Source organism: Callorhinchus milii, unplaced genomic scaffold (assembly GCF_018977255.1).
Source record: "Callorhinchus milii isolate IMCB2004 unplaced genomic scaffold, IMCB_Cmil_1.0 Scaffold2, whole genome shotgun sequence".
Taxonomy (NCBI): Eukaryota; Metazoa; Chordata; class Chondrichthyes; order Chimaeriformes; family Callorhinchidae; genus Callorhinchus; species Callorhinchus milii.
In genome coordinates this window covers 121,325,757-121,342,883 of record NW_024704743.1, presented here as the reverse complement: position 1 = coordinate 121,342,883, position 17,127 = coordinate 121,325,757, and the positions used below count along the sequence as shown (strand labels likewise).

Genomic DNA, 17,127 nt, shown 5'->3' with positions numbered 1-17,127 from the left:
GGGGGGGGGAACCGGAGTTATAAAGAGTGCGGGGTGTGGAGCGGGGGGGCGGCAGTGTGTGAGGGGGTAAGTGTGTGTGGGGGAGGTAGTATGGACTGCATTGGTTTGGGGTGAGGGGTGGTGGAGTCAGTGTGAGGGGCGGGGTCAGTGTGAGAGGCGGGGTCAGTGTGAGGGGCGGGGTCAGTGTGAGGGGCGGGGTCAGTGTGAGGGGCAGGGTCAGTATGAGAGGCGGGGTCAGTGTGAGAGGCTGGGTCAGTGTGAGGGGAGGTGGTCAGTGTTTGTCAAGAACTTGTCAGATATCAGTCAGGGTCCCGTGGTCTACAGGGATGGTGCGGGTTGGGTGGGGGTGGAGGTGGGTGAGTGGCATATTAAGTCTGTGTGTAGAGCAGGGGGTCAGGGTCAGGAGGGGGCGGTTATGCCATTGCCAGCTGTCGTGTCTGACCCTGTTGGCAGGAGCCACGCAGGGCAGTATTGAGCGCCGCCGCCAGGCTCAGGGAAAGGTCCGTGATTTGTGGGGAGCCTCCCCCGGGGGCCCCGGCCAGCCGCCGGCCGTAGGACGTGAGGGAGGAGGAGGAGAAGGACATGGAGTAGCTGGAGCCGGTGGCGTCGAAGCTGCCTCGTCGAGAGCCGGTTCTGGAGCCGGTTCTGGAACCCGATCTAGAACCCGAGGCGGAGCCGGCTCCGCTCACGCTGTAGGGGCTGTAGAAGCCCTTGGTGGATTGGGACGAGGCCTCCAGCAAGCGCACGCTCGTGCCCTCCTCCACCATGGAGCGGTCCATGGCATCTTTGTAGGAGATCTTGAGCTTGGTCTTGGGGCAGGTGATGTACTTGACGTAGGCGTGGACATCCCTGAGTTTCTGGGCTGTGCGGAGATCGATGGTTCCCTTCTGCAAGGCTTCCTCTAGCGAGACCCGGCCCACCACGTTGGGCTCGATCAAGCCTCCCGTCAGATACTGAATCTCCAGGAAACGCTGGCCGGCTTCGTAGTACAGCCAGCCTTTCTTCAAGGCCTGGGCTGCAGACATCTTGGTCTTGGTCCTGGGATCTTCAAACCCGTTGAAGGCCTTTTGGGCCAGGTTGATCCTGTCCACCATGATCTTGTCCACCAGGCCTTTGCCCACCGCCTCGGTCACCGAGAACCTTTCGCCCGTGTTGGGGTCAATGATGCCGCCTGTGCAGGCCTGGGCTTCTAGAAATCTCTGGCCCGTGATGTTGTCCACCAGGTTGCGGTGCATGGCCTCTGTGATGGACAGTTTGTCCAGCGTATCCGTGTCCAAGATGCCGGCGATGGGCCCGGTTTCCTCGGTGGGATCCTGCCACTGGGCCTTCATGGGGCTGGACTGGGGGCTGATAGGGAAGGACGAGGTGGACCCTATGGACGATGACCTGGACCGGAAGCCACCCATGTTCCCTGACAACATGTCGGCAAACTCGGTGATGGACAGCGTGCCGGAGCGGTACAGGTCCAAGGATCCCTGGTCGATTAGGCCTTTACCCAGAGCGTCGTCGATGTCGTACTGCCGGCCAGACCTCCTGTCGGTGATGATGGACTTGACTACGCCGTCCGAGGAGGAGATGGTGACCTCCTCCCACTCGCACTCCTGCTCCGACAGCTCCATGTAGGTCTGATGGTCAATCAACCCCTTGCGGTACGCCTCATATACCGACATCTCCTTGCCATTCTCGGGGTCCACAATGACCACTCTCCGTTTCCGTACGGAGGACTTGGAGGAAGTCTTCCTCTCCCGCTTCTTCTCCTTGAGTGACAGGAGGCACAGGCCGGTGATCGGGTCTTTGATGCACTTCTCCATCAGCTGCAGGTATGTCAGGTTTTCCTCTGTGTTGGGGTCGAAGAAGCCCTTGGTGTCGTCCCCGGGGTCGGACAGGATCTGGTTCATCTCCTCATCGAACAGCCCTCGCTGATAGGCCACCTCGACGGGCAGACGATGGCTGTACTCTGGGTCAATGATCCCCCCCGTTGCGATCTGCGACTCAAGGAGCCGGATACCGTGGTCCTTGAGGATCAAGCCTTTCTGCATGGCCTGGAAGAGGGACATGAGGGTGCCCGTGTAAGGGTCTTGGTAACCGGTCACCGCCTTCTCTGCGGACAGTAGCTTGTCGCGGAACTCTACGCCCACCACCCCGGCCTGCACAGCCTCCAGCACGGGCAGCTTGCGGTTCTTGATGGGGTCGATCAGGTAGCCCGTGGCCGCTTGTGCTTCCAGCAGCTCGAAGGCCGTTCCCGGCCTAATCATGCCTTTCTTCATGGCCTGGTAGATGGACAGACGTTCCTTGGTGGCCTCCACGTAGACGCCCGCGATGCAGCTGGTGCCTTCTAGGTAGCTCCTGATCGAATTACTAACCTCCTCCACTGTGGTCAGACCACTCTCTAGCTTCAGAACCGTGGCCTCCTCGATGATGTTGGACTGTACCAGTTCCTCCATGGTGATCTGCTTACGCAGGCCTTTGAACATCAGCTTCTTCTTATCAGACAGGGGTAGGAGGAGCAGCCCAGGGCCAGGCCCCGGCCTACACCGGCCCAGCAGCTGCCTGTAGCTCAGCCGCTCCTCAGTGTTGGGGTCGGAGAAGCCCTTCACCCCCGCGGCGGGGTCTGTCAGCAGCCGCTGTGTCTCCTTGTCCAGGCAGCCACGCTGATAGGCCACCTCCAGGGGCAGGCGGTGTCGGTGCTCGGGGTCCACTATGCCCCCGGTGGAGAGTTGAGCCTCCAGGAGACGGGTGGCGTAGTCAGCCACAATCAACTGTTTCTTCATGGCCTGGAACAAGGGCACGAGGCGGCCGGTGTAGGGGTCCTTGTAGCCGGTCACCGCCCGCTCAGCGGAGAGGAGGGCGTCGTGTAACTCAGGGCCCACCACCCCCCGCCTCACTGCCTCATCCACATTCAAATGCTCGCTCGTCGCCGGCTCCACCATGGCCCCTGTGGCCGCCTGGGCCTCCAGCAGGGCGATGGCAGCGTCCGCTTTCACCAAACCTTTCTTCATGGCCTGGTACAAGCTCAGAGTCTCCTTGGTGGCGGCCACATAGATGCCAGCGATGACTCCGGTGCCCAACAGGTACCCACGGACGGTCTCCATCTCGCACACCTCCTGCACTGTCTTCCGGTGCTCCCTCAGCAGGTTGAAGGTCTCCTGGTCGATGATGCGGGAGGCAAAGAGTTCCTCGGCGCTGACCTTCCCCCAGAAGCCGCTGAAATGAAAGCTCTCGGAGACGCTGCGGATCTCGATCTGCTGCAGGATCTCGATGATGATCACCACCAGTCTCTCCCGCGTGATCTTGCCGCTGCGATACTCCATGGTCAGTCTGCGCTTCTCCTCCTCGGACAGCAGCTCCGAGTTCATCACCTCCCACAGGGACATCGAGGAGCCGGCCTGCAAGCCAGCTGGGATTTCGATGGACGTGTCTTCGAAGAGCTGCCGTGTCTCGGTCTCGGTGTGGATGGTGGTTTCCACGGTCCTCGGCTTCTCGCTGCTCCTCAGGGGCAGCAGCGACAAGCCTGTGCCGGGCTCCTTAGTGCATCTCTGCAGAAGCTCTCTGTAGCTCACCCTCTCCTGAGTGTTGGGGTCACTGAATCCTTTGGCCTCATCACTGGGGTCGGACAGCTTCCTGTTCGTCTCCTCGTCCAACATATTCCTCTCGAAGGCCACGTTCAGGGGGAGGCGGTGGCTGTTGACCGGGTCAATGATGCCTCCCGTTGCCATCTGTGCCTCCAGCAGGCGGGTACCTTGCTTCTTGAGGACAAGGTCCTTTTTCATGGCTTGGAACAAAGAGATCTTAGTTCCCGTGTATGGGTCCCGGTAACCGGTGGCCGCTTTCTCCGCAGAGAGCAGTTTACCGTGCAGCTCCGGGCCGACCACTCCTGCCTTGATGGCTTCGTTGACGGAGAGTTTCTGGTTCTTCACGGGATCGATGAGGAAGGCACAGGCTGCCTGGGCTTCCAATAGCTCCTCGGCCGTGCTGGGTTGGAGCAGATTCCTCTTCAGAGCCTCGTAGATGCTCATCTTCTCATTAGTGGATTGGTCAAGAATCCCGGCGATGCTGTCCGAACCCTTGAGGTATTTCTTCACCGTCTCCACCTGCTCCACCTCCTCAGGTCTCTTCTTCCCCTGCAGTAGCTCCTCGAAGGTCTTCTTGTCAATGATCTTGGCCTCTAGCAGCTCGCTGGCCAGGACCTTCTCCCTCAGACCGTCCAAGGTGATCTGTGGCTTCTTCTTGGTTTCCGTCTCCTCGATGATGGTGATGACGATTGTGATGATCTTCTCCACCGTGACTTTGCCGGATCGGTATTGCCGGATCAGCTCCTTCCTCTGCTCCTCGGTGAAATACTCGGAGTTGATGAGCTCCCAGATGGTGACCGTCCTGCTGGAGAATTTGCCGGAAGGAACGTCCACAGTGGCCTTTTTGAAGACATCTTTGGTAAGCTCCTCGGAGTGAAAGTCCTCGGTTTTGACCGTCTTCTCCGACAGTGGGACCAGGCAGAACCCAGTCTTCGGGTGTCTTCTACATCGGTCCTTCAGCTGCTGGTAGGAGATTTTCTCTTCAGTGTTGGGTTCAGTGAAACCCTTGGTCTCTTCAGTGTTGTCAGACAACATCTTGTTGGTCTCCTCATCTAACATGTCCCGCTCGTAGGCTACATCCAGGGGCAGACGGTGGCTGTTCCCTGGGTCAATCACTCCACCAGATGCCAACTGTGCCTGGAGTAATCGTACACTGTGTTCCTTTAGGAGAAGATTTTTCTTCATGGCCTGGAATAAGGAGATGGTGTTCCCTGTGTAGGGGTCTTTGTACCCGGTCACCGCCTTCTCTGCGGACAGCAGTTTCTCGTGTAGCTCTGGGCCGATGACCCCCTTCTTGACCGCTTCATCCACAGACAGTCTCAGGTTCTTCACCGGGTCGATGATGAAGCCAGAGGCTGCCTGAGCTTCCAATAGCAGCTCAGCCGTGCCTGGTCTCAGGAGGTTCTTCTTCATGGCTTCGTAGATGTTCAACGTCTCCTTGGTGGGCTCAACAAAGACCCCGGCGATGCTGTCCGAATCCTTGAGGTATTTCTTCACCGTCTCCACCTGCTCCACCTCCTCAGGTCTCTTCTTCCCCTGCTGTAGTTCCTCGAAGGTTTTCTTGTCAATGATCTTGGCCTCCAGCAGCTCGCTGGCCGGGACCTTCTCCCTCAGACCATCCAAAGTGATTTGCGGCTTCTTCTTGGTTTCCGTTTCCTCGATGATGGTGATGACGATTTTGATAATCTTCTCCACCGTGACTTTGCCAGATCGGTATTGCCGGATCAGGTCCCTCCTCTGCTCCTCGGTGAAATACTCAGAGTGGATCAGCTCCCAGATGGTGATCGTTTTACCGGAAAACTTCCCAGAAGGCACGGAGACTGTGTTCTTCCCAAAGGCATTCTTCGTTTGCTCTTCATCGTAAACCAGCTTGGATTTGACCGTTTCCTCTGTCAATGGCAAGAGGCAGAACCCTGTCTGCGGGTGCCTTGTGCATCTGTCCTTCAGTTGCTGGTAGGAGACCCTATCTTCAGTGTTGGGTTCAGTGAAGCCCTTGGTCTCCTCAGTGTTGTCAGATAGCATCTTATTGGTCTCCTCATCTAACATGCCTCGTGTGTAGGCCACATCCAGGGGCAGACGGTGGCTGTTCTCTGGGTCAATCACGCCACCGGATGCCAACTGTGCCTGGAGTAAACGCACACCGTGGTCCTTGAGGAGAAGACTTTTCTTCATGGCCTGGAACAAGGAGATGGTGTTCCCCGTGTAGGGATCTTTGTACCCAGTTACTGCTCTCTCCGCATACAGTAGTTTCTCGTGTAGCTCTGGGCCGACGACTCCCATCTTGACCGCTTCATCCACAGACAGTCTCAGGTTCTTCACCGGGTCGATGATGAAGCCAGAGGCTGCCTGAGCTTCCAATAGCAGCTCGGCCGTGCCTGGTCTCAGGAGGTTCTTCTTCATGGCTTCGTAGATGTTCAACGTCTCCTTGGTGGGCTCAACAAAGACACCGGCAATGCTGTCCGAACCCTTGAGGTATTTCTTCACCGTCTCCACCTGCTCCACCTCCTCAGGTCTCTTCTTCCCCTGCTGTAGCTCCTCAAAGGTCTTCTTGTCAATGATCTTGGCCTCCAGCAGCTTGCTGGCCGGGACCTTGTCCCTCAGACCGTCCACCAGAAGCTGCTTCTTGGTCTCTGTTTCGTCGATGATGGTGATGATGAATTTGATGATCTTCTCGATGGTGACTCTTCCCGACCGGTATTGCCGGATCAGATCCCGACGCTGCTCCTCGGTGAAATACTCAGAATTGATGAGCTCCCAGATGGTGATCGTCTTGCCGGAGAACCTGCCGCCCGGCACGGAAATCGTGGCCTTGCTAAAGACGTCCTGGGTTTGTTCAGTCGTGTAACCTTGTTCGCCTTTCAGAGCCTGTTCCGTCAGAGGCAAGAGGTAGAGCCCGGTGTCCGGGTCCTTCTTACATCGTTCCTTCAGCTGAGCATACGTGAGGTTGTCCTGAGTGTTGGGATCAACAAACCCTTTAACCTCGTCGCTGTCCTCGCCCAGTTTCCGGTTCATCTCCTCATCAAACAAGCCCTCTTTGTAGGCTGCGTGCAGTGGAAGGCGGTGGCTGTTCACTGGGTCAATAATGCCCCCAGTGGCAATCTGTGCCTCCAGTAGACGAATACCGTGTTCCTTCACAATGAGGTCCTTCTTCATGGCTTGGAACAAGGAGATGGTGTTCCCAGTGTAGGGGTCCTTGTAACCAGTCACCGCTCGCTCTGCGGACAACAGCTTGTCTTGGAACTCAGGACCAACCACGTTCTCCTTTATGGCCTCGTTGACGGAGAGTTTCTGGTTCTTAATGGGGTCGATGATGAAGCCGGAGGCGGCTTGAGCCTCCAGGAGGGTGGCCGCCGTGTTGGGGTTGAGGAGCCCCTTCTTCATGGCCTGGTAGATGCTCATCTTCTGATTGTTGGGCTGGAGGAGGAGACCAGCCACGCTGCTCTTGCCCTCCAGGTAACCCTTGACGTTGTCTTTCTCAGCCAGTTCCTGGACCGACACAGTCTCTTTCTTCAGCTTCTCCAGGAGCTTTTTACTGATGACGCCGGCCCGGTGTAGCCGATCAGCCGACACTGGCCGTCGCAGCCCCTGGAAGGAGAAGCGGTCTGGCTCAGCGGGCGCTGCCTCCCTGCCGTTGGAGACAGTGGGCACAGTACCGATCACCATGGGTCGGATGAATTCCACTCCGTCCACGATGTCGGTCGTCTTTCTCAGCGCCTCCGCCTCGGCTTTCTGCAACTCCAGCTGCTGCAGCTTATCTCTCAGGGCCTTGTTCTCGTCGCCCAGTGCCTTCTCCTGGTCCTGCCGTTGCTTCTCTCGCTCCTGCAGCTCGCTCTGCATCCTCCGCGCCTGCTCTTCAGCCTCCCTCTGCTTGCGCAGGGCATCGGTCATGCTCTCTTGCAGTCTTCGCTTCTCCTCCTCCAGCTCACTCATCTGCCGATCCTGCTCGTGCCTCAGCGAGGTGGATTTGCCCAGCTCCTCTTCGTAAAGTAGCTCCAGCTTGATCTTCTCCTCCTCGATCATCTTCTCTTTCTTCAGGAGGACGTCCTTCTCCGTCAGGAAGGTTTGCTGCAAGACGTGAGTCTCCTGCACGATCTGCTGCTTCTGGGCAGACTCCATCTGAAACCAGAGACGAATGACTTACACTGTCAGCACAGCCCATGTCTGTCAACCTCTTCTGTCCGTGTCATCATCGCCTGTGTCCACTTGTTCAGCCTCAGCCCCGCCCCGTCTCCCTCAATCAACCCCACCCTGTCTCCCTCCCTCGGCCCCACCAGTCTCCCATCCCCAACCCTGCCCCTGTCTCTCTCTCTCGGCCCCGCCTCTCCCTTGGCCCCACAAACAGTGGTGGTTTAAGTCGACCAATTTTTTTGGGGGAGGGATTATTTCCCCGCCGGGAATCGAACCCACGACCCTTCGCTTGCGAGGCGAACGTGCTAACCACTGCAATATGGGACCCCATGTTGGTCAGCGCTTGGTGCCAGTGTGTATGTCAGTGCAGGTGTGTGTGCTGGTGGAGATATTGGTGTAGATGTGTATGCCCGTGCAGGTGTCTATAGGCACACTCACCTCTTTGGCCTTGCTGTGCAGAAGCTCAGCCTCCTGTTTGAGCTTGATTTTCTCCCTCTCCAGCTCAGCGATGGCCTCCCTCAGGCCGCTCGCCTCCTGGTCCGACTCAGCCACCTGCATCTCCAGCCTACGCACGGAGTCGTTCTTCTCCCTGGTGGCTTCCTCCGTCTCCCGCAGTTTGCCTCCGATGGAGTTGGCCTCTTTCCTGAACCTCTCGGCCTCCTGCTCGGCTTTGGCCTGGGCTTGGGTCAGCTCAGACACCAGGTCCTTAAGCCTCTCCGACTCCTCGCTCATTTGTGCCTGTCGCCGGCGCTCGGCCTCCAGGGTCTTCTGGTACTCCTCGGCCTCTGCGGCTAAGCGTTCCTGCATCTGCCGCTTGTCTGCGGAGAGCTTCTGGGCCTGCTCCTCGGCCTGGTCTCTCTGCCTCTGCAGCAGCTCGGCTTCAGCACGGAGCTGTGTGGCTTCCTGCATGGCCTGCATCTTCTCCTTCAACATCTTGTCGGCCAGGGCTCGCTGGTGGCTCAGGTCCTCCTCCGCCATCTTCCTCTGCCTGGCCGACTCCTGGGCCTCCACACTTAGCCTGGCGGCCTCTTCCGCCAGCTGCTTCATCCTCTCCGCCTCCTCCTCCAGGTGCCGCTGTGTCTTGTCCTTGTCTTTCATCATCAGGACCTGAAACCCAGAGACAGAGACTCTCAACATCAGCGATACACTTGAGATATAGGAACAAAAAGAACATAGGAACAGGAGTAGGCCATTCAGCCTCTCAAGCCTGTTCTGCCATTCTAATTAGATCAATAACTTTTTTAGAGGAATTATTACGATCCACCAATCAACTAATAACCGGATTCCTACTTACAGCTGGTAAACAAAGGCGTGTGGAGTAAGTGAACTTACCTAAGGTTTGGCCCTGCCCGGGAATCGAAACCAGGTCCTCTCGCTTGCGAGGCGAGTACTCAAAGCTACAGGACACCACATTTGCCTCTCTGAGGTGATAAATTCCTCGCTAACAGTCCTCTGAGTGTCGCGCTTGCTCCTAACCTCTGCCATGGTCTCAATGATTAAACCCACTCCCTGTGTAGGGTCCTCCACTCTCACCCTCCCGCCCCAATGTGCTCTCAGCTCCTCCCTTCCTCTTACATACCTTGTTCTCCTCTTCGATCCTCCGCTTGAGCTTGACCAGCTCCTCCATCTGGATCTTAACCTTGAAGAGCTCCTCCTCGGCCTGGTTCTTCTGCTTCATGGCCTCACCCACCTCGGTCTTCAGCCTCTGCCTCTCCTCCTCCAGCACACTCTTCTGATGATCCGTGTCCTCCAGCTGGACTTTTACCTTGGTCAGCTCGGCCTCCACCGCCGACTTCTGCCTCAGAGTCTGCTCCGCAAACTTCTTGTGCTTCTCCATGTCGGCGTCCGCAGCCTCCTTCAGCCTGAGGGCCGTCTGCTCGGCCTGTGCCCGCTTGGCGGCCTCCAACTCGGCCTCCTTCCTTAGCCTCTCGGCGTCGCTCTGGTCTTGGGCTTTCTTGGCTGCTTCCTTCTCCGCCTGCTGTTTGAGCCTCTCGGCCTCCTCAGCCTGCTGGCGGCAGTGTGCGGCCTCCTGCTCGGCCTGAAACTTGGCCTGTTCAGCCTCCTCCGCCAGGCGCCTTGCTTGTTCGGCCTGTTCCCTCAGGCTGCCCACTGTCGTCTGTTCCTGCATCCTGCTCTGCTGCAGCTCCTCCTCCTTCTGCTGCACGGTGGCCTGGTGGGCCTTCTCCTCAGCCACCAGCCTCTTCTGCGCAGCCTCTTGAGCCAGGCTGATCTGCCTCGTCGCCTCCGTCTCCGCCAGCTCCTTCTGCCTCCATGCCTCTTCCGCCTTGTTCTTGAGCCTTCCCACCTCTTCCAGGGCCGTCTTCCTCTGCCGGGCAGCCTCCTGCTCGGCCGCTAGGATCTCCTTAACCTTCCTCTCCGCCTCCTGCCTCTTTTTGGCTTCCTCCTGGACCAGGGCTCGCTGTCTCTCAGCCTCCGCCTCTGCGCTCTCCTTGCTTTGCTGCGTCTCCTCAGCCACGCTCTTCAGCTTGCCCAGCTCGATCTCTAGGTCCGACTTGCCCTCTGAGGCCTTTTCGAAGTTGACCTTGAGGATCCTGATCTCCTCCTCGATGATCCTGCGATGCTTGAGGGTCTCCTCCACGATCGTTTTCTGCCTCTCCAGCTCCATGTCTGAGCTCTTCCTGAGGAGCCCGATCCTCTCCTCAATGTCTTTCTTGTGCTGTTCGGCCTGCTCCTCCAAGGCCTTCCTCTGATAGGCCTCGTCCTCTGCCAGCCTCCTCAGCCTCTCGTTCTCCGCCTCCTTCTCCTTCAGTGCCATCTCGGCCTCCGTCTTCAAGCGGGTGGCCTCTGTGATGGCCATCAGTTTCTCCTTCAGGATGCGGTCAGCCTCTCCGCGCTGATGGACCACTTCATCCTGGGCTGCCTGACGCTGCCGTTTGGCCTCCTCAGCCACCGCCCGCAGCTTAGCCGCTTCTTCGGCCAAACCCTTCATCTTGGTGGCCTCGCTCTCCAACATCTGCTTAGTCTTCTCCGAGTTGGACCTGCTCTCCTCCTCGGCCCTGACCTTGTTCTGCAGGAGCAACTCCATCTCCGCCCGCACTTTGGCCAGTTCCTCCTCCAAGGTCTTCCTCTGCCTCAGGGCATCGGTCACCTCATTCTTCAGCCGATACAGTTCGTCTTCCAGCAGGATGCGCTGTTGCTCCCCATTCTCAGTCTCGGCCCGCAGCCTGATCAGCTCCTGCTCGGCTGTTAGCTTTTGCTGGGCTGTTTCCTCAGCGAGACGCCTCTGCTTCTCCAGCTCTTCCTCCGCCATTTCTTTCTGCCTGACGGCCGACTCTTCAGTCTTCGCTCTGCGCCTGGCCTCCCTGTCGGCCTCTTCCTTCTGTTTCTCAGCCTCTTCCTGAGCCAAGGTCTTCTTGTGGGCCACCTCCTCGGCCTGGAGCCTCTGCCTCAAGGCCTCGTTGGCTTTCTGCTGCCACTTCTCCAGCTCCTTCTCGGCCTCTTCCCTGGCCCTGTCCGCCTCTTCCTGTTGCCTCTTGAGCCGGCTGGCTTCCTCCTGAAGCTGGGTGACGGCCAGGTGCTCCTGCTTGAGGGACATCTCCAGCTCACTGGTTTTCTGCTCGAAGGACATGCGTTTGTTCTGGAGTTCGGCCACCGCGCTCTTCTGGGCCACGTCATGAGCTAGTTGGATCTGACGCTCCTTCTCCACCTCCGCCTGCTTCATCTTCCTCTCTGCCTCGGCTGCCATGTTCTTGAAGTGCTGCAGGTCCTCCAGGGCCTTGCGTTTCTCCCTGGCCGCCTCGCTCTCTGCCTGCACCTTGACCTTCAGCTCCTCTTCGGCCTGTTTCTTACGCTGGGCTTCCTCGTTGACCTGCTTGCGAAGCCTCTCAGCCTCGTCCTGCAGGACCCTCCTCTGCTTGTCCGCCTCCTCGGCCCGCGATCTCAACTGCTGAACCTCGCTCTCGGCCCCGGCTTTCTGCTTCTGCGAGGCCTCCAGCTGGAGGCGAATCACTCGGATCTCCTCCTCGATCTTAGTGCGGCTGACAAGTGTCTCCTCCACGATCTTGGTCCTGTTCTGGATCTCAGTCTCCGAGGACTGGCGGAGCTGCTGCAGCTGCTGTTGGATGTTCTGCTTCTGCTGCTGAGCGTCCACCGCCACGATCTCTCGCTTGCTCACCTCCTCTTCCATCTTCAGCTGCAGTTCCTTGGCCTCTCTCTCGGCTTGGGCCTTGGCTTTGGCGTGAGCCTGGGCCAGTTGGCGCTGCTTCTCCAGCTCGGCTTCCACCTCCTCCAGCTTGCGACGTTCCTCCGCCTTCAGTTTCTCTGCCGTTTTCTGAATAACCAGGAAACGTCACCGTCAGAAAAGAGGGGACACGTAAATCGACCACAAACACGCCCACCCCCTGCCCTCGCATCCCGCCCTGCCGGCTCTCCGCCCGTTTCACTGTCGTTTAAGATGATGCAGCGATTGGGACAAATTATAATAATAATCCTTGCATCTGATAGAGCGCCTTATCACGTCGTTGAGGCATCTCAAAGCGCTTCACAGGATGCACTGTATTGTAAATGAATTAACGGTGTGTTTTGTGGGAGAAACGTGGCAGCCAATTAGACCAAGCAGTGTCCCACAAACAGTCATGCTCCCAGAAAACAATCCGTCAATGGACTGACAAGCGGGTCCTACCTGCTTACTGTTGGGTAAACAGAGGTGTGTGGAGATACGAAACTTGGCTAAGTTTTCGTCCCTGCCAGGAATCAAACCTGTGTCCTTTCGCTTGTGAGGCGAGTGCTCTAAGCGCCATAATAATAATAATAATAATCCTTGCATTTGACATAACGCTTTTCACGTCTTCGAGACGTCTCAAACCGCTTCACAGAATACGCTGTAAAGTGAATTGACTGTATATTTGTGGGCGAAACGCGGCAGCCAATTGCGCACAGCAATGTCCCACAAACAGTCGTGGATTGAAAATGACCAATTTATTATTGTTTTTTGTTTTGAAGGGATTATTATTAGGCTCTGTGTGGAGTAAGGAAACTTGCCCAAGGTTTCGCCCTCTGCCTGGAATTGAACCCAGGTGTCTCGCTTTCAAGGCGAGTGCTCTAACCACTGAGCTACAGGACTCCGTTCTCAAATCCGGTCCTAAATCTGGAAGCTGGTTCTTTTGCTCACAAAATACACAGTCACTCCACTTCACAGGAAGTATATCCCGTGAAGCGCTTTGAGAGACGTCTCGACGGCGTGATGAGGCTCTGTATCAAATGCGGGTATTATTATTCCCATCCAGAATGTCAGCGTCAGGTGTTTGACGCCACATGGTTGGTAAGATGTTAGGTTAAGGTGTTGGTGTGCCGGGCGGAGAACTGGCTGGGCGTTTAGGGCTCTGAGCCAGAGCTCGGCACAGCAACAGCCAATAAACAGCTTAATGCAATGGGACACGAACAGACAGCTGATACTTTGTCGGAGCCACTCAATAGGTGGGGGGGGGGGACGTCAGTCCACATGACACACAGGAACAGGCACTGAGAGAGAGGACCACCTGAGAGAGGTCTGTGATGGGTGTCACAGGCTCATGCATTGAGTGAGGAACACAGGGGTAACGGCACAGCACAGAGAGTGATGGTAATAATACTAATAATAATCTTATAATAATCCTTGCATTTGATATAGTGTCTTATCACGTCTTCAAAGCGCTTCACTGAATATACTGTAAAGTGAATTATAATAATAATAATAATCCTTGCATTTTGATATAGCGCTTTTCACGTCGGGAGGACGTCCCAAAGCGCTTCACAGAACACACTGTAAATTGAATTGACTGCATGTTTTGTGGGCGAAAGGCGGCAGCCAATTGCGCGCAGCAGCGTCCCACAAACAGTCGTGGATTGAGTGACCGAATTATTATTATTACTTTTTTTTTTGAAGGGTTTATTACCCCAGGAAAAGCGATCCGCCAATCGACTAACAACCAGGTTCCTACTTACTGCTCGGTAAACAGAGGCGTGTGGAGTAAGGAAACTTGCCCAACATTTTGCCCCGCCCGGGAATTGAACCCAGATTCTCTCGCTTGCGAGGCGAGTGCTCTAAGCACTGAGCTACAGGACTCCATGGTACAGGACAAAGAGTGAGTGACAGCAAATGACAGCACGGCACACTGAGTGAGCACAGCATAGTGAGTAACGGCACAGTACAGAGAGTTACAGCACCAGGAAGCTGGCATTGCCGAGACACCAAAATGAGGCCAGAGTAAACCAGAGCGACGTGATGGGAGTGACACAAACGGTGTGCGTGCGGAGTGACAAGAGACATTGACCTAGACCTCACTGTGTAAGGCACGGTGTCTCCTGTCATGTCCACAGGCACCTGACTGACTAACACAGCCACAGGACATCGGGTCCTTGCCGTGGGTGTGCAGCTTTGGCCTCTCAACGTCGACAGACTGCGTGAGCCGGCGGTTCAGCCCCCGCTCGCTCGCTCTCTCTCGCTTTCGCGTGCGTTCACAGACCCCCTCTGGCACGGGTTACGTGCTCCGTCTCAAGCCCGCTTGTTGCCATGCAGCCAGTTAGTGTGCTCCCAGGAACCTGGATTCACAAGCAGAAGCAGGTAAGCAAGAGGATACAGCCGTGAGCCTGCACAGGACTCAGTGACGGGAGCGGTCAGTGACAGGCAGAGCACAGAGGTACGGGCAGCACAGTGACAAAGGCAGAGACACAGGCAGAGACAGACACGGGCAGAGCACAGATACAGGCAGAGGAAAGGGACACGGGCAGAGCACAGAGACACGGGCAGCACAGTGACAAAGGCAGAGACACAGGCAGAGACAGACACGGGCAGAGCACAGATACAGGTGGAGGAAAGGGACACGGGCAGAGCACAGAGACATGGACAGAGCACATGGACAGAGCACAGAGACATGGGCAGAGCACAGATACATGGGCAGAGCACAGACACAGGCAGAGGATAGGGACACGGGCAGAGCACAGAGACATGGGCAGAGCACAGAGACGTGGGCAGAGCACAGAGACGTGGGCAGAGCACAGATAGAGGATGGAGACACAGGCAGAGCACAGACACAGGCAGCGCAGAGAGACACAGATGGCAACAACAAATTACATTTACGTAGCCCTTTTCATGTCAGAAGGACGTCCCAGGGGTTTGGACCCGAGCTGGGGGTTGGGATCAGGAGGGCAGGGAGGGTAGGGCTAGGAGAGCGACCCAAGGCAAAGAGGAGGGTTTTGAGACGGGCCTTGAAGGAGGTAAGGACAAAGCGGAGGGGCTTCAGAATGATAAGCACATTGAATAGGTTGGGAGGTGTGGGGGCATGAAGGGATTTGACAACGTGTGAGAGGATCTTAAAAGTCGATCCATTCGGTAATTGGGAGCATAGGTGGGGGAGTATGTGTGAGAGAGACTGTGTCAGCCAGGAGTGGGCAGAGGAGGGGGAGGTGAGTGACCAGAAGCCGGGTGGGGAGGGGGTTGAGGCAACGGCTGTTGGGCTTCATCTGGGTGGTGGTGGGGGAAAGGGAGGAGGGAGAGATGGCGGCAAAGGAGTGTTAGGTGTGGGCCGTGGTAAGGGCCGTGGTAGGAGGAAAGGTTGGTGAAGGAGACATGGGGGAGTGGTAGGCGACATGATGGAGGGTGGGGGGGTGGAGGAGGCAGCCAGGCGGATGTTATCTATCTTACAGAGTCAAGGCTTGTGTGTCAGAGTGTGAGTTGGGATACTGCCGGAGTCTCGCGAGCTAAAACCACAGAGCTTTGCCATTGCTATCATAGAATGAGACTGCAACAGACAGCAACAGAGGTTAGGAATAGGCAGACAGACCGACAGAGACAGACAGTCAAATAGGCAGTCACAGACAGACAAACAGACAGACAGACACAGACAGACAGTCAAATAGGCAGTCACAGACAGACAAATAGACAGACAGACACAGACAGACAGCAATGTCTACCGTTGCGAGCAGTGTGGGGAATAACCTGTGTAGATGTGTGTGAGAATCGTGGTTCTTGTCTATATTTACTGCCTCCCACTGCCAGCATAGCATGTGGGTGTGTGTGTGTGTATGTTTGTGTGTGTGTGTATGTATGTGTATATGTATGTGTGTGTATGTATGTATGTATGTATATGTGTGTGTGTATGTATATGTATGTATGTGTGTATGTGTGTGTGTGTGTATGCATGTGTGTGTATGTATGTGTGTGTATGTGTGTGTGTGTATGTGTGTGTATGTATGTGTGTGTATGTGTGTGTGTGTGTATGTGTATGTTTATGTATGTATGTGTGTGTATATGTATGTATGTGTGTGTATATGTATGTGTATGTGTATGTGTGTGTGTATGTGTGTGTGAGTGCATCACTCACCTCCTCCTGCTCCAATCTGCTCTGTGTCTCCACCAGGAAGCGGATGTATTGGCTGCACAGGGTCATCAGCTCAATGTAGCGAGTCCTGAGCTCCACATACTGTAACCAGAAACACCGTCAGTCACCGGGTCAGTCACCGGGTCAGTCACCGGGAGTCAGTAACCGTCAGTCACCGGGTCAGTCACCGGGAGTCAGTAACCGTCAGTCACCGTCAGTCTCTGGGAGTCAGTAACCGGGTTGGTCACAGTCAGTCACCGGGTCAGTCACCGTCAGTCACCGGGTCAGTCACCGGGTCAGTCACCGTCAGTCACCGTCAGTCACCGGGTCAGTCACCGGGAGTCAGTAACCGGGTCTGTCACCGTCAGTCTCTGGGAGTCAGTAACCAGGTTGGTCACCGTCAGTCACCGGGTCAGTCACCGTCAGTCACCGTCAGTCACCGTCAATCACCGGGTCAGTCACCGGGAGTCAGTAACCGTCAGTCACCGGGTCAGTCACCGTCAGTAACCGTCAGCCACCGGGTCAGTCACCGTCAGTCACCGTCAGTCACCGTCAATCACCGGGTCAGTCACCGGGAGTCAGTAACCGTCCGTCACCGGGTCAGTCACCGGGTCAGTCTCTGGGAGTCAGTAACCGGGTTGGTCACAGTCAGTCACCGGGTCAGTCACCGGGTCAGTAAGATAAGACTCAAGACACAGAGACATAATAGTGCCATATGCCACAGACACACATTTCCCCGTGACCTGGACACTCGGCGCTGTGCGGCACAGACACTCGAGGCTCCCGGCACACTGTGCTGCTGTACTGCTCGTACCTCCTGGATCACGGTGTCTGAGGCCGACTGAACCTTCGGCTTCTTCACCGGCGACGTCACTGGTTCCACCTGAGCTTTGTACGTCACCAACTGCAGCTCGTAATCCTGGAAATAACCACACGGCAAATCAGCCACTGACAACAACAAAAAAACAACTTGCACTTTACATAGCGCCGCTCATGCAGGGCTGCGCCCCAGAGCGCTTGACAAGCAGGAGGCCGGAGCCAGTCGCGCGGAGGCAGCGGGAGACGGGTTGGGGAGTAAGCAGGTCGGAGAGTTAGGGAGAGAACACCCG

The 17,127-nt window shown here is 56.5% G+C and overlaps 1 protein-coding gene across 4 annotated transcripts in view; it reads right to left on the bottom strand.

Annotated features, from left to right (window-relative positions):
* Nucleotides 1-219: 219 nt before the first annotated feature.
* LOC103179737 (plectin) overlaps nucleotides 220-17,127 on the bottom strand; it is a 61,469-nt gene continuing 44,561 nt past the window's right edge. For all 4 annotated transcript variants that reach the window (XM_042346816.1, XM_042346817.1, XM_042346818.1 and 1 more), the window contains 5 exons: nucleotides 16,833-16,937; nucleotides 16,022-16,120; nucleotides 9,280-11,991; nucleotides 8,139-8,807; nucleotides 220-7,688 (listed from right to left, as the gene is read on the bottom strand). In XM_042346816.1, the coding sequence (XP_042202750.1) occupies nucleotides 414-7,688; nucleotides 8,139-8,807; nucleotides 9,280-11,991; nucleotides 16,022-16,120; nucleotides 16,833-16,937 (10,860 nt within the window). In that variant the 3' untranslated portion in view covers nucleotides 220-413. The remainder of the gene's footprint in view (nucleotides 7,689-8,138; nucleotides 8,808-9,279; nucleotides 11,992-16,021; nucleotides 16,121-16,832; nucleotides 16,938-17,127) is intronic.